This window comes from Megalobrama amblycephala, linkage group LG17 (genome assembly GCF_018812025.1).
Source record: "Megalobrama amblycephala isolate DHTTF-2021 linkage group LG17, ASM1881202v1, whole genome shotgun sequence".
Taxonomy (NCBI): domain Eukaryota; kingdom Metazoa; phylum Chordata; class Actinopteri; order Cypriniformes; family Xenocyprididae; genus Megalobrama; species Megalobrama amblycephala.
Window position 1 is genome coordinate 33,005,254 of NC_063060.1, and position 13,425 is coordinate 33,018,678.

A 13,425-nucleotide genomic window follows, 5' to 3' on the forward strand; every position below is an offset into this window, starting at 1 on the left:
TTATATATTTTAAATTTGCAGTTAGAGTGATGTTCAGGACATTTTGCTTAATAATAAAATGTATTTTAGAGTTAATTTTCATACATATTTATACATACAATGTCCTGGGGACACAAATGTTACCCATTCGGTGGAATGGTTACAGTTTACTGCACTTTGATATTCTTCTCATTAATTCCCTATAGCGGTTAATAAATCGGAAGTCTCGCACATTCACAGAAAACACCTTACTTCCACGCTAAAAAAATAAGGTGGATACTAGGGCCTGTTTTCACAAACAAGGCTTAGATTAAGTCAGGATTTTAAGATATGTCAGTACAAGTTGCTTACAGTTAAAACAGCACAAAATGCATTTTAATCTAGGGCTTAAGCGTTGTCTGTGAAACTGGGGCTATGTGTTGTAAGAGTTATTTTTTTTGTGTTGGTGCTCATTTCTGCTCAGATATTTTAAATGTGTCCTAAAGGTTGTTGCTCCATGGATTAAAGTGTGTACTTTGGCCCAATCATTTCAAGGATGAAGCACTGCTGTTTGCAAAACTAAAATCAATTCCTCAGTCCATTAGATGATATAAGATCTTTCAAGATTGTTTTCTTGAGTGTTCAGATTGTTTAGTTTTGTGTACATACAGTGAAGCTAGACAAAAAAGCCTCTAATTTATTTATTTATTTAGTATGCTGCAGTTCCTGTGATGTTCTTATGATTTTTAAAGGAAAGGTATGAGCAGACAAGTATATTCTTATAGATTTTAATAATATCCTTGCTAAATTACTTTTCAACAAAGCTGTATAGTAATTGGTAAACACTGGAGACTGAAGGATCCATTGCATCATTTGAACAGGACAGGAGATTTACAGACGTGCACTTGTTTTTCAGATGATATGATCACTGAATGTTTAGCTCAAGCAAACAGTGACATTTGGCAGAGAGAAGGAAATTATACAACACTTATGAACTGACCTAAGATTTTAAGACACTCTTTGCATTTTAATTTAAACCTTTCCTTAAACTAAATTAATCCGAGAGGTCAGTCAAAGCATTGCATCAGCGTTAAAATGGCATTTGGACACTTTTATAGGTTCAAAGGGACATATGACTGATCCAACATGATTTCCAACTTTCCCAAGCCGTGTATTGTAAAAGCATATACAGAAAACTGCAATCTTTTATTAACTGATGTTATATTCACCCATGCAGCATATGACACAAAATGTTTTCTATATAAAAACACTCAAGATGTCAGCCAGAGTGTATTTGTGTTTCTTATTTGTCTTAGATCACCCACACACACGAAAGAAAACTTTGTAGTACGCCAGTCCAAAAATCCACTCTCTTACTGGTTTGTTCTGTTTGTTCAGGGGGAGGGTTTGTCCAGAAGAGACCTTTAAACGTGTGGACAGTCGACTTTTCCTCATTTCTGTATTTTTGATCCAGAGAAGGCTTAGAGACAGAGCTTCAGGTTTGTGCAACTCTATGTCCTCCTGTCAGTTTTGCTTTTTTGTTAGTGTTTGTATGCGATAAAATTAAGATGTCAAACTAATGACACATCAAAGTAGTATTTTAGTATATTAACTTGAGGAACTGATTGTTGTAGCTGTTGCAGTGGGTGAAGTTCAGCAGGCATGATGCAGGCTCTCTGGGCTCTGTGGTTGTCTGCATTTCCAGCTCTGCTGGGAGCTTCACCACTGTTTGTGGAGAAGGAAAGCACTGGCTCCAGGATCTGTAAGCCTGCCCCACAGTGGGAGATCGATGGCAAGACTCCGATGAAGGACCTTGTGGGAAATGTAGTCATCGTGGCTCTTCTTAAAGCGAGCTGACATTTCTGTCTCACGCAGGCTGCCAGGTTAGAAATCTTGTGCTGTGTAATTTTGTGTAATTTTTTGGCAAATTTTAAGCAAACAAGGAAAGAAACTTGCTAAAGGTGCTATATTAGAAAGAGACCTAATGCTGATATTTCTACACGTTTTAATTGTTTACTATACAAAATCATTGTAACAAGGTTAACGTTTTGAGATAGAGAAACATAAGTAATAAAATAGGTGACTTTTAACGTTCCATTCTGAAAAAAGATGATGATGCAATTATTACAGTTTTATTATTAATGGGATAGTTTTATCTTTATCTTTTATTTATGAATGTATTAATGTATTATATATATATATATATATATATATATATATATATATATATATATATATATATATATATATATATACTGTATATGAGCAATATCACACTCGTAGCCGTGCGATATATCAGGGGGGGTTGTAATTGTATTATTACAATAATAAAGGCACAAAATTTATTGACATAGACCTCATGTTTAATATGATAGTTTCATCCTTACATCTACTTAATAATGCAATATATTGTCAGAATTAGATTGTCCTGATGGACTAGTGGTAGAATTTTTGTTGGACGCTCAAATGGACCCTTTCTCAAAACCAAATACAATATATTATTTATATAAATAATATTTATTGAACAACAATAGCCATTATAAATGACAATAGAAAATAAACACAATTGTACAATTCAGTCTTCAGCTCTTATTATTAAATTTAACATAGCCCAATTCTATTTGCTCAGGAACAACTAATAGATTAATAAGACCAAAGATTGCCAGTTTTATGTACCCAAAATGAATTATATCTCATGTTTAACCACTATAAGAGACAGCAGCAAATCCCTGAAACACTAGCCCAGATGAAGCTGTTCTCGGCGGGTACACGAGCACTGAACGGCTGCTGACGGCCTGGAGCTCGCATCTCCGAAAACGTCTAAACAAATTGTAAAATAGGTCGCTATGATTAAATATGAGTCACATATTTCAGGTCTAAACAACTACATTATTGCCTAAAAAACTCTTAAAGCTACAGTTCAAGGTATAACAAATGCAGTATTTCTAAAAAAACTATGAAGTTAGAAGCACTCCCATCTTTAAATATTTTTAGAAACCTATTGGAATCCTACCTGAAGGAAACATGTGAATGTTTTGCGGATTTTTAATTTTTATTTTTTTGCATATGATGCTGGATAAGACCCCCCCCCTTTTTTTTTTTTTTCTTTCTTATATTTCTGGTTGTATGTGTTTGTAATCTGTTTATGTATAAAGGATAAATAAATAAATAAATATCAATGGTAAATTTGATCTTTTAACAAACTTTTCTTTTCACGCAAATGTATATGAGGGACACAAATGACAGCCGTTGTGTTGACTGACCTTTCTCATTTAAAGGGACAGTTTTGTTTTGTAACAGTATATAATATGAATTATCTTGGTAAATTTCTCAGTCAACTGAATCCTTGCTTGTGTTCTCTTCCTGTTGGTTCGGAAGGTTGGGAGACCTGCGTGACAAGCTGGTCAATGGCAAGCTGACTAACATATCATTCCTGGTCGTCAACGAGCAGGATGCGCAGTCCAGAGCCATGTACTGGGAGCTGAAGAGGAGGACGGCAGAGGGCATCCCTGTGTATCAGCAGAGCCCACTGCAAAACGATGTCTGGGCGCTCTTGGACGGAGACAAGGATGATTTCTTAGTGTATGACAGGTATGAACAAAACACTTCTAAATCCAGTACACACTAATATGACCAGTTTGACTAGTTTCCCTTTAAGGTCACATGGTTTTTTTTGTATTCATATGCAGGCTCGATCCCCAAAAGAAAGAATTTCTGAGTTATTTTCTCAAGCTTGTTTATTGTGTTCACTGTCATGGTCATTCTTTTGTATTTCTTTTCTGCATAGATGTGGATATCTCACCTTCCACATTGTCCTGCCCTACAGCTTTCTTCACTACCCTTATATAGAAGCTGCCATTAGGGCTACATACCACAAAGATATATGCAACTGCTCAGTGAGTGACACTATTCGACAATGTACAGCTTCGGAAAGTGCCATGTTTATTAAATGTTTGCAAATGTTCATTTATTTAAACTCTCTTTCAGCTAAATGCCAACTTCTCCATATCAGAAGGCTCTGACAACACCAAAAACAATGCAAATGAGCCCACAGGAGAGAACAACAGGCTGACTAACAATACAGAGCCTGTAGATGATGAGAAACAGCATCATCATCATCATCATCATCATCAACATGAGCATCATCATCATCATCAACATGAGCATCATCATCATCATCATTATTCAAATAACAGAAACAGAACAGGTTATTCAGATGTGACCCGAGCACCAAAAGAGCCAACCCACCATTCTCATGTCTCATCTCATGAACATTAGATCTTAGAACAGCTTTGTTTTCCAATAATTGTTGTATTTTGATATTTGAAATGAAAAAAAATGATTTTTTTTTTTTGTAAATACAGAGCTTTGTCATATATTGAACTTAAAGGGGGATTTAAGTTGGATCTCATTGTTCTTAATGAAGTGTGCACTTTAAACCTGAGTCAGGGGTCTGCATACGGATGTTGAGCAAAGCAGTCATTTACACTATACTTCAGTTTTCCACCTTCCTTTTAAGGAATATGTGACATTGCTGAACTAATGCATTCTCTTTATTATGATAACTGCTTTGTATTTGTTAATATATTATCTATATGATATGTTATGTGAATGTGTTCACCTAGAGTGGTGTAAGATGTAAAGAGCTGAATAAAATTAATTTCCATCATCATATGATCTCATACAGAATCTGATGTGTTTAGCCTACTTTTTCTGTCAAAACCTTCAGCTTGTGCTGCACTGCTAAACTTACAAATTCATTTGTTTGGTAAATTAGTAGGCTACTGGTTTTACATGGTTGCTAGCTGTCATTTATGGTCTTCCAGACTGTAAAATGATCTAGAAAGATGAGGCTAGGACTGGCCTAGTAGGCTACATCCAATAAAGCAATAAGTGCTCCATCATCACGAATCTATATATATATATATATATATATATTTTGTTTTTTTGTCATGTCACTTGTGCATGATATTTTTATTTTTATTTATTTTATTTATTTTATTGCAAAATTTGAACACACATAGGCCTACAGGATCAGGGAAATAAAGTGTGATTGCGTCTGTTACAAAGAATAATCATACATTAAAAGAACAAATATCCTGAGTTTGCATACATCAATATGAAATAATAAAGAAAAGAAAAGCAATAATTAGGTTAAATCACATCTTTAAATAAATCATCATAATGCATCAAAAATGTTGCACTTTTTTTGTTATTTATAAGTCTGAGGGTTAAAATAAAGGAGTTAAATTCAGCAAGAAAAAGAGGAAAGCTTAGGGGAGATTTAAGCCACTTTTGTTTGTGAAAGAAGAATTTTGCATACAAGATAAAAAAAAAAAAAAAAAAAATTAACAACATATTCAAGGGATAGCAGCTTTGGGTTTTCATAGTAAAAAATAACTTCTTTAAGGGTTGAAGGTATGGGTTACATTTGTATGGGCAAAAATATAGGAACTTAAATCAGCCCAAAATGTATTGGTTAAATTACAATCATAAAATAAATGGGCAGCTGTTTCTTAAACAAAACCACAGAAGGAGCAAGTTTCATCAATATCAGAATATTTAGAAATAGATGAGTTAACAGGGTAGATTTTATGAAGGATATAATGAATTTCTTTAAACTTCGATATACAAATCATCACGAATCTAACAAAAACGTTTCTTACGTCGTTTACGTAGTTCACTATATATATTTAAATTATTTGCATACTTAAAAATCATTTGCAGGTACGCTCAAAATAGCTCAGGGTAAGGAATAAAGTTATCCAGGGGATTTTGGTAATCCGTCTCGAGGAGGATGCCATGTGTAAACTCCTTAACTCATCATTGAGCCTCTGATTTATGCTGAACGAGAGCTCTGTGTCGTAATTCATTTGACAACATCATGTTCTCTCTCTACTGAATAGCGATCATAATTGACATTTTTACGCAGTTACTCCTGAAGTTACACCCTGCACCGAACTCTCGCGCTGTTCCTAAAAGCAACCGATAGATGGCGATATTTGGACATTACTGAATGAACATCAAGCGCAATGGTAAGCCATTTACGCTTAATTAATGAAGATATCATTTCTCAGATATTGATAGCGTGACTAAATACTTTAGGGTTTGGCTTTCGTTTCTTTGTTTTTTATCTTCTTTTTACAATATGCGTATACATTAACACGTTTCATCTCCATTATTAATTGCTCAGGTGTCCGTATCACCGTCGACATGGCAAAGGCTCCGGATACTTTACCAATGGGTCCTAGAAAACGGAGGTATTTTTCAAGGAATTATATATGACCTTTTACTTTATATCTGCTCTTTAAAATTTTCATACGACAGGCTAATGAACTACAGTGTATAAAACGCAAGTTGTAGGCTACAACACTTTTGTTTTAGTTACCTCGACGGTGTAGGCTACATTTGACTAATTGGTCTTCATTACGAAACCAGTATTAAAATACTTTTATAAACTACTTTAACCACTATGTTAGTCAATTTAACGAGCTAATGATGCAATTCGTTCATTCCCAACAGACAAGAGGACAGATGGATGGCTATTGGTTTACTCTCCTTTGCCTGTCGGTGGCATCTTCGTGTGTTACCTTGTCATAATTTGGCTTGGCCCCAAACTGATGGCTTGTAGAGAACCAGTCAACATCAAAACTCTTCTCGTTATTTACAATTTTTCTATGGTGTGCCTTTCCGCTTATATGTTTTATGAGGTATGGACCAAGTGAACTAACATAGGTCTATTAAATAATGTATTTAATTCATTGTATAAATTCATTCATATGTATTTTTATATGTATGTATGTTTTGCTTTTAGTTCACAGCATCATCTTGGTTGGCAAATTACAGCTTGCTGTGTCAGCCTGTGGACTACTCTGAAAACCCCCTTGCAATGCGGGTAAGCAAATTATTTTTATATAAATTATTTGCATTTTTCCAAACAAATTAATATTTCTGCAATTATTGCCTTTGTTAATGTTGTGCGATTCTGATCCCATGCAGATGGCCAGAGTGTGCTGGTGGTTTTACTTCTCTAAAGTTATTGAACTTACTGATACTGTACGTAAATGATCTAGTCCTTTGATATCAGATCACATTGTTAATGAATGTCTTATGATGTTATATTACATTCATAAGTAAATGTCATTATCATCAGATGTTCTTCATTCTGAGGAAGAAGAACAATCAACTGACCTTTTTGCATGTGTATCATCACGGCACCATGATTTTCAACTGGTGGGCAGGGGTCAAGTATGTTGCGGGAGGGCAGTGTAAGTGTTCTTACCTCGGAGTTAAATTATTGTGTTTACGTACAGGAGTCCACTTAGCACAATGTCATACTCTCAAACAAGAAAATATACATGTTGTGTTTAGTTTTTGAATCTGACTCTTGTAAAATTAACTATTAGATTAATCTGAGATGACATTTAAAATATACTTTAAACCTAGAAATAACATATCAGGGTTGATTTAGTTGTAGTGTCACTCTGACACCACTAGGTGATATATTGCTCCAGAAATAGACAATCAAAGTATTCTGAAAAATGTGTGCGGTGTTGTCTTGATGTCAGGCAACTGATAAAATGGCAAATATCTCATGGATGTTTGCTATTTTATCTGCTTCAGAATGACATGTTCTAAAGTGTCAACGCAGACAATGATTTGCTAAAGATGTTCTCTCTTCCTCAGCATTCCTCATTGGCCTCATAAACTCTTTTGTGCATGTGGTGATGTATATGTACTATGGCCTGGCAGCACTGGGCCCCCAGATTCAGAAATACTTGTGGTGGAAACGCTACCTCACTTCTCTCCAGCTGGTGAGACTCTCATTATGATTTTTTAAAGAAATAATATCAGTCGGGTTTGTGTCACTGTCTTTCTTTGTCCACCTCAGCTCCAGTTCTTTATTGTGACCATTCACACCGCGTTCAACCTCTATGCTGACTGTGACTTCCCTGACTCCATGAATATGGTGGTTCTCGGTTACTCTCTAAGCCTAATCGCTTTGTTTAGTAACTTTTATTATCAGAGCTACCTTTCCAAGAAGACCAAGATGACATGATAGCATGGAGATGGAACATATTTATGTGTATACTTTGATTGTTTGAATAAAAACGTGTCCATTGATCCTTCAGACTGAATGTGGCGGCTGTGTCTGTCTTAAGGACTGTTTAATCCTTTATCTCAGATCCATTTGTCTGTGTATTCTCCCCTCCTCCAAACAGAGTCCATACAATCTCTATACCCCCATCCCCCTCTGGTCATTAGGGATTGAGACCCTGCAACGCTCTAGTGATCCGGCCAAATTGAAATAAACCCGAGTCCACCTTCTGCTCCTCACTCACTTATTTATCTAATCTCCCACAGTGACACTTCATTTGTTTTACCACTCATTGGATCAGGTCGACCAATCACAGTGTAGCTGGGGGGAGTGTCTTATTTAGGGCCCTACCTTCTCTACTGCTGCTCTCTTTTACAGTACCTATGCCTTTTTAAATGTTACCTCTGAAAGGCACAAACATCTTAATATATTTTGTTTTAAATATATTTAGAAACATTTAATCCATAAAATACGGAAGAAGATTAGGGTCAAGCAATAATAAAACCATCTTGAGATTAAAGTTGTTAAATTTCGAGAAAAAACACGTTAAATTTCGAGAAAAAAGTCAAGATAAATTGTTGAGAATAAACTCGTTAAATTACGACGAAAAAACTCGTTACATTTCAAGAAAAAAGTCGAGATAAAATGTTGAGAATAAACTTGTTAAATTACGATAAAAAAAAACTCAAATTACGAGAACAAATTCGTTAAATTATGAGGAAAAAAGTCGTTAAATTTTGAGAAAAAAGTCAAGATAAAATGTTGAGAATAAACTCATTAAATTATGAGAATAAAGTCATTAAATCACGAGAAAAAACTTGTTAAATTTCAAGAAAAAAGTCGAGATAAAATGTTGAGAATAAACTCATTAAATTACGAGAAAAAAGTCGTTAAATTATGAGAACAAATTCGTTAAATTACGAATTTGTTCTCATAATTTAACGTCTTTTTTCTCGTAATTTAATGACTTTATTCTCATAATTTAATGACTTTATTCTCAACATTTTATCTCGACTTTTTTTTCTCGAAATTTAACGAGTTTTTTCTTGTAATTTAACGAGTTTATTCTCAACATTTTATTTCAACATTTTTCTCGAAATTTAACGAGTTTTTTCTCGAAATTTAACAACTTTAATCTCGAGATGGTTTTATTTTTTTATTATTGCTTGGCCCTAATCCTCTTCCGTAATAAAATTTAATTATAAAATACATAATGTTTATTACTTACATTTATTACAAAATATCTATCTATCTATCTATCTATCTATCTATCTATCTATCTATCTATCTATCTATCTATCTATCTATCTATCTATCTATCTATCTATCTATCCATCTATCCAAAGTTACATTTCTTTGAATTTCAGTTAATTTTAATTTTACTTATTTACATTTAAATCAAACTGCAATTCTGCATTGTATTTGCTATCTCATTTCAAATGTATGAATTGAAGTGGAATTTAAAAGGCCTTCTCAAATACATTTTGGATGGTGCACAAGCGTGCCTATCGCGCTGAAAAAAAATTCAATGGTGTAGCGAGAAGATTTCTCCTGAAAAATTGTTCCTGCCAGCTCTGAATAGCAAGTGTAGGCCTACTCCAAAAATACTGGGCAGCACCCTGTCACCTGAGTGACATGTGTCAAAACAGTGAAAATGTCCTTTCATTGCAGGGAAAGGTAATGGCATGGAATTGCAGACTATTTTGCACTAGAACATTCTAGCTTCCTGAATAAAATTAGACATTACAGACATCTAAAATTGCAGTGCTCTTTCAAATTACCTCCTAAATGTAATTCAGTTTTATTATTTGTTCTACTGATAGCATCTCAAAAATAGCATTTTATTTGTGAGCAATACATTTTCACAGAACAGGCATAGTTTTGTTCCTCAGGTCCAGCTTTAATGCAGTTTGAGGATTTCACTGCATCCGCATGAATATGTGAAAGCTTTCACCTGTCTCTCATTCAAATAAAAGCGGCACAAGCTCCACTCCAACATGTCAGTCTTCTGACAGAATGTACCTAGGTTGCATTTCACTTGTTGAAGTTTACGTTCCCCACAGTGCCATCAATGTGCTGTAAAATGGCCACTCTTCATGCATTCCATAGGCCAGTACAGTAAACAGACTGTGCACCTCTAAATGTCACATTCCCTGCAAGATGCCAGATGAAGGCCATCCTTTAATGTTGCTGTCACTTTAAGTCGCATCCATTCTTTCCTCTGACTCTCTTTGTTAAGGCATATAAAGAGCAAGAAGAGAATGTCTCTCATGCACACTGACAGAAATGGAAGTGCTTGTAAAGATGAAAAGAAAATGAGGAATCTATTCACCTCCCTCCTTCAATTTTCTTTTGTTTTGCATTTGACAGTCACACTTTTTCCCCCAGATTTTTTCTGCTTCAGGAGCAGCAAAGGATGGCAGAGGAAGATGGTAGTTGTAGTCTTTATGTTAGCATCTTACTTTTTGGCACATAACAGTTTCCATTCAAATTTATAGATTGATTGATTGATTTAATAAATTAAAGGTGCCGTAGAACGTCTTTTTAAAAGATGTAATATAAGTCTAAGGTGTCCCCTGAATGTGTCTGTGAAGTTTCAGCTCAAAATACCCCATAGATTTTTTTAAATAAATTTTTTTAACTGCCTATTTTGGGGCATCATTAAATATGAGCCGATTTAGGCTGCGGCCCCTTTAAATGCTCACGCTCCCCGCCCACGGAGCTCGCGCTTGCCTTTAACAGCATAAGCAAAGTTCACACAGCTAATATAACCCTCAAAATTGTTCTTTACAAAGTGTTCGTCATGCAGCATGTCTAATCGCGTAAGTATGGTATTTATTTGGATGTTTACATTTGATTCTGAATGAGTTTGATGGTGCTCCGTGGCTAAAGCTAACATTACACACTGTTGGAGAGATTTATAAAGAATGAAGTTGTTTATGAATTATACAGACTGCAAGTGTTTAAAAAATGAAAATAATGACAGTCTTGTCTCCGTGAATATAGTAATAAACGATGGTAACTTTAACCACATTTAACAGTACATTAGCAACATGCTAACGAAACATTTAGAAAGACAGTTTACAAATATCACTAAAAATATCATGTAATCATTGATCATGTCAGTTATTATCTGCCATTTTTCGCTGTTGTCCTTGCTTTCTTACCTAGTCTGATGATTCAGCTGTGCACATCCAGACGTCCTGCCCTTGTCTAATGCTTGAACATGAGCTGGCGTACACCCCGACTGTTACGTAACAGTTGGTGTTATGTTGAGATTCGCCTGTTCTTCGGAGGTCTTTTAAACAAATGAGATTTATATAAGAAGGAGGAAACAATGGAGTTTGAGACTCACTGTATGTCATTTCCATGTACTGAACTCTTGTTATTTAACTATGCCAAGATAAATTCAATTTTTAATTCCAGGGCACCTTTAAGCTTTGTGGACCATGGTGGAAGAACACTCCATTTCCCAGAATGCATCACCTATGTTCAATTTCAATTTCTTGTTCAAAACAAAGGCATAGCTTGATGACGCCTTGATTCCGCGGAATCATGGGAGGTGTTGTCTTCGCATCTACAGCCGGTGGAAAAGAATCTGAAGGGGCTCAGGCAGAAATCATATTCATGGATGAGCTAATGTATTAAAGATTTATTAACATTGCAGTAGTATGAAGCAGGGTGTGGCTGAAAGCCGTTGGAGCGGAACGAGGTGGCTGGAGCAATTGCTAATGATATACGAGCGCGACATGCGGCTCAAGAGCAGTGGAGCTTTTATTATGGCACAGATGTATATTTTCCAGCCATGCATATAGGGGGTAATGCAGCGCTGTTTTATCATATTAGATACATTTGTGTGTTGAAAGTTGTTAAAGTGCCACTCTCGAGATTTGAACAAAAAGACCGTTTTGAGCTATATAACGATACGTTTTCTGTTGATGAATATATCCAAACAGTTGCTCACCTGTCTAATAAAACACATAATATATTAAAGCATCTTTGGTTTTTCCATGGTTTCTACAAAATAAAACGGGAAATCGAAGGTAATGTGGGTATAATGTCATTGATAGGCGACGCACGGACCTGTTGTGTCCTGGTTAAAATTGCTTATTTCTCTGGATTTAAACATTCTTGGGATACTGTAAGTATACAAGTCAACAAAATATATAACATTGTTCTAGTGGTTTTTAGATATTTGAATCCAAAAATAAATCTTACATATTGTGCCTTTAAAGTAAATTCCTCTTCCAATCCACTTCCTGTGGAGTGTTGCTAATTTAATTAAGATTCACACTCAAACTGAACCCATCCATTACTCTTCTGCTTTCACACCACATAAAAACTAAAGAGTGTTTTCCTTCTGCAGTGAACTTTTAATGTGTCGTCGTGTTCTGGCTGGGGTCGGTTTCCTCCACTAGCAGCCGCCCTCTCAGTCTGAACTGTAATTAGTAATCACTCAGAGAGGGCCCGAGCCCTCCTCACCGCTGCCGGTCGGTAATCACACATGCCCTGAGTACCAGCAAATGAACTGCTGATGATGATGCTTTAGGTACGGCATGGTTTTCTCACACAAAGAGGGTTAACAAGAAGGTTAGCAAACCTCAGCCACTGTCACACTCAGCTTCCCTGAGAAACTCCAGCAGCGGTCACAGCCACTACATGATCAGAGTGGTCTGGCGGACGGGGTGTCAGCGAGGTTGAGGGCTAATGTGAGGTCATCAAGCTGATGTTATTGTGTTTCATTTCGGACAGCAGGAAGATCTGCTAAGCATAGTAGTGAGGGTTTCATGGAAACTGTGGAAACATCCTGACCTGCAGACACACAAACATATGGGATGTTGTTGATAAAGTGCTCTTTATCTAAAGAAAGCAGACCATAGAGCACATTAGCATTTCAGTAATGATTTTGTTTTTGTTAAATGATGTAGACTATAGGAAATATAATATATGACAGTGACATTTGTCACTTTTCACCTGTTGCATGGTACAGTTATGATATCAGATACCATGGTACTTTGATATATAACATGGTACAAAATAATACCATTCATATAGCATAAGGTAATATAATTAATATGATGAAAAGAAAAGAATGTACGCACGTAACAACGCTTAAACAGGGCCTGATAAAATCATGAATCACTTGTCGAAGATCCACGGGATTGAAACATATCAAAATAAATACTGTAATTGGAATATTTTATTTTTTTATAAGTTACAAAAGCATTATATTACCCTGGTACAGACAATTATGCAGCATAATGCAGCAAAAAGAGTTCGATTTTTATTAGATAAACCGTACGAATACGCACATGTATTTATCTTTTATTTGACATTTTCAGTGCTGAAACTGACCTATTGTGCAGTTC

The 13,425-nt window shown here is 35.5% G+C and overlaps 2 protein-coding genes and 1 long non-coding RNA gene across 3 annotated transcripts in view; 2 read left to right on the forward strand and 1 right to left on the reverse strand.

Moving 5' to 3' along the window:
* The first annotated feature begins 1,338 nt into the window (after positions 1-1,338).
* Positions 1,339-4,630, forward strand: selenop2 (selenoprotein P2). Its single transcript, XM_048164307.1, has 5 exons — positions 1,339-1,457; positions 1,593-1,841; positions 3,337-3,549; positions 3,746-3,854; positions 3,946-4,630. Exons 2-5 carry the CDS (start codon positions 1,621-1,623, stop codon positions 4,234-4,236), a joined length of 834 nt encoding a protein of 277 aa, XP_048020264.1. The 5' UTR covers positions 1,339-1,457; positions 1,593-1,620; the 3' UTR covers positions 4,237-4,630.
* Positions 4,631-5,699: 1,069 nt separating this feature from the next.
* On the forward strand, positions 5,700-8,089 carry elovl8a (ELOVL fatty acid elongase 8a). The gene is made up of 8 exons (XM_048164309.1): positions 5,700-5,993; positions 6,152-6,218; positions 6,481-6,668; positions 6,773-6,853; positions 6,958-7,014; positions 7,112-7,226; positions 7,645-7,772; positions 7,850-8,089. The coding sequence occupies exons 1-8, from the start codon at positions 5,991-5,993 to the stop codon at positions 8,015-8,017; spliced, it is 807 nt and encodes a 268-aa protein (XP_048020266.1). The 5' UTR covers positions 5,700-5,990; the 3' UTR covers positions 8,018-8,089.
* A 3,584-nt stretch (positions 8,090-11,673) lies between these two features.
* LOC125251686 overlaps positions 11,674-13,425 on the reverse strand; it is a 258,619-nt gene continuing 256,867 nt past the window's right edge. Inside the window, exon 3 of the long non-coding RNA XR_007181064.1 lies at positions 11,674-12,868. This is a non-coding gene — a long non-coding RNA (uncharacterized LOC125251686). The remainder of the gene's footprint in view (positions 12,869-13,425) is intronic.

Bases quoted from the DNA above. Each gene is read 5' to 3' on its own strand.
- elovl8a (XM_048164309.1), top strand. The intron at 6,219-6,480 runs GTATTTTTCAAG...CATTCCCAACAG, and splicing joins ATGGGTCCTAGAAAACGGAG to ACAAGAGGACAGATGGATGG. The intron at 7,227-7,644 runs GTAAGTGTTCTT...TCTCTTCCTCAG, and splicing joins GTATGTTGCGGGAGGGCAGT to CATTCCTCATTGGCCTCATA.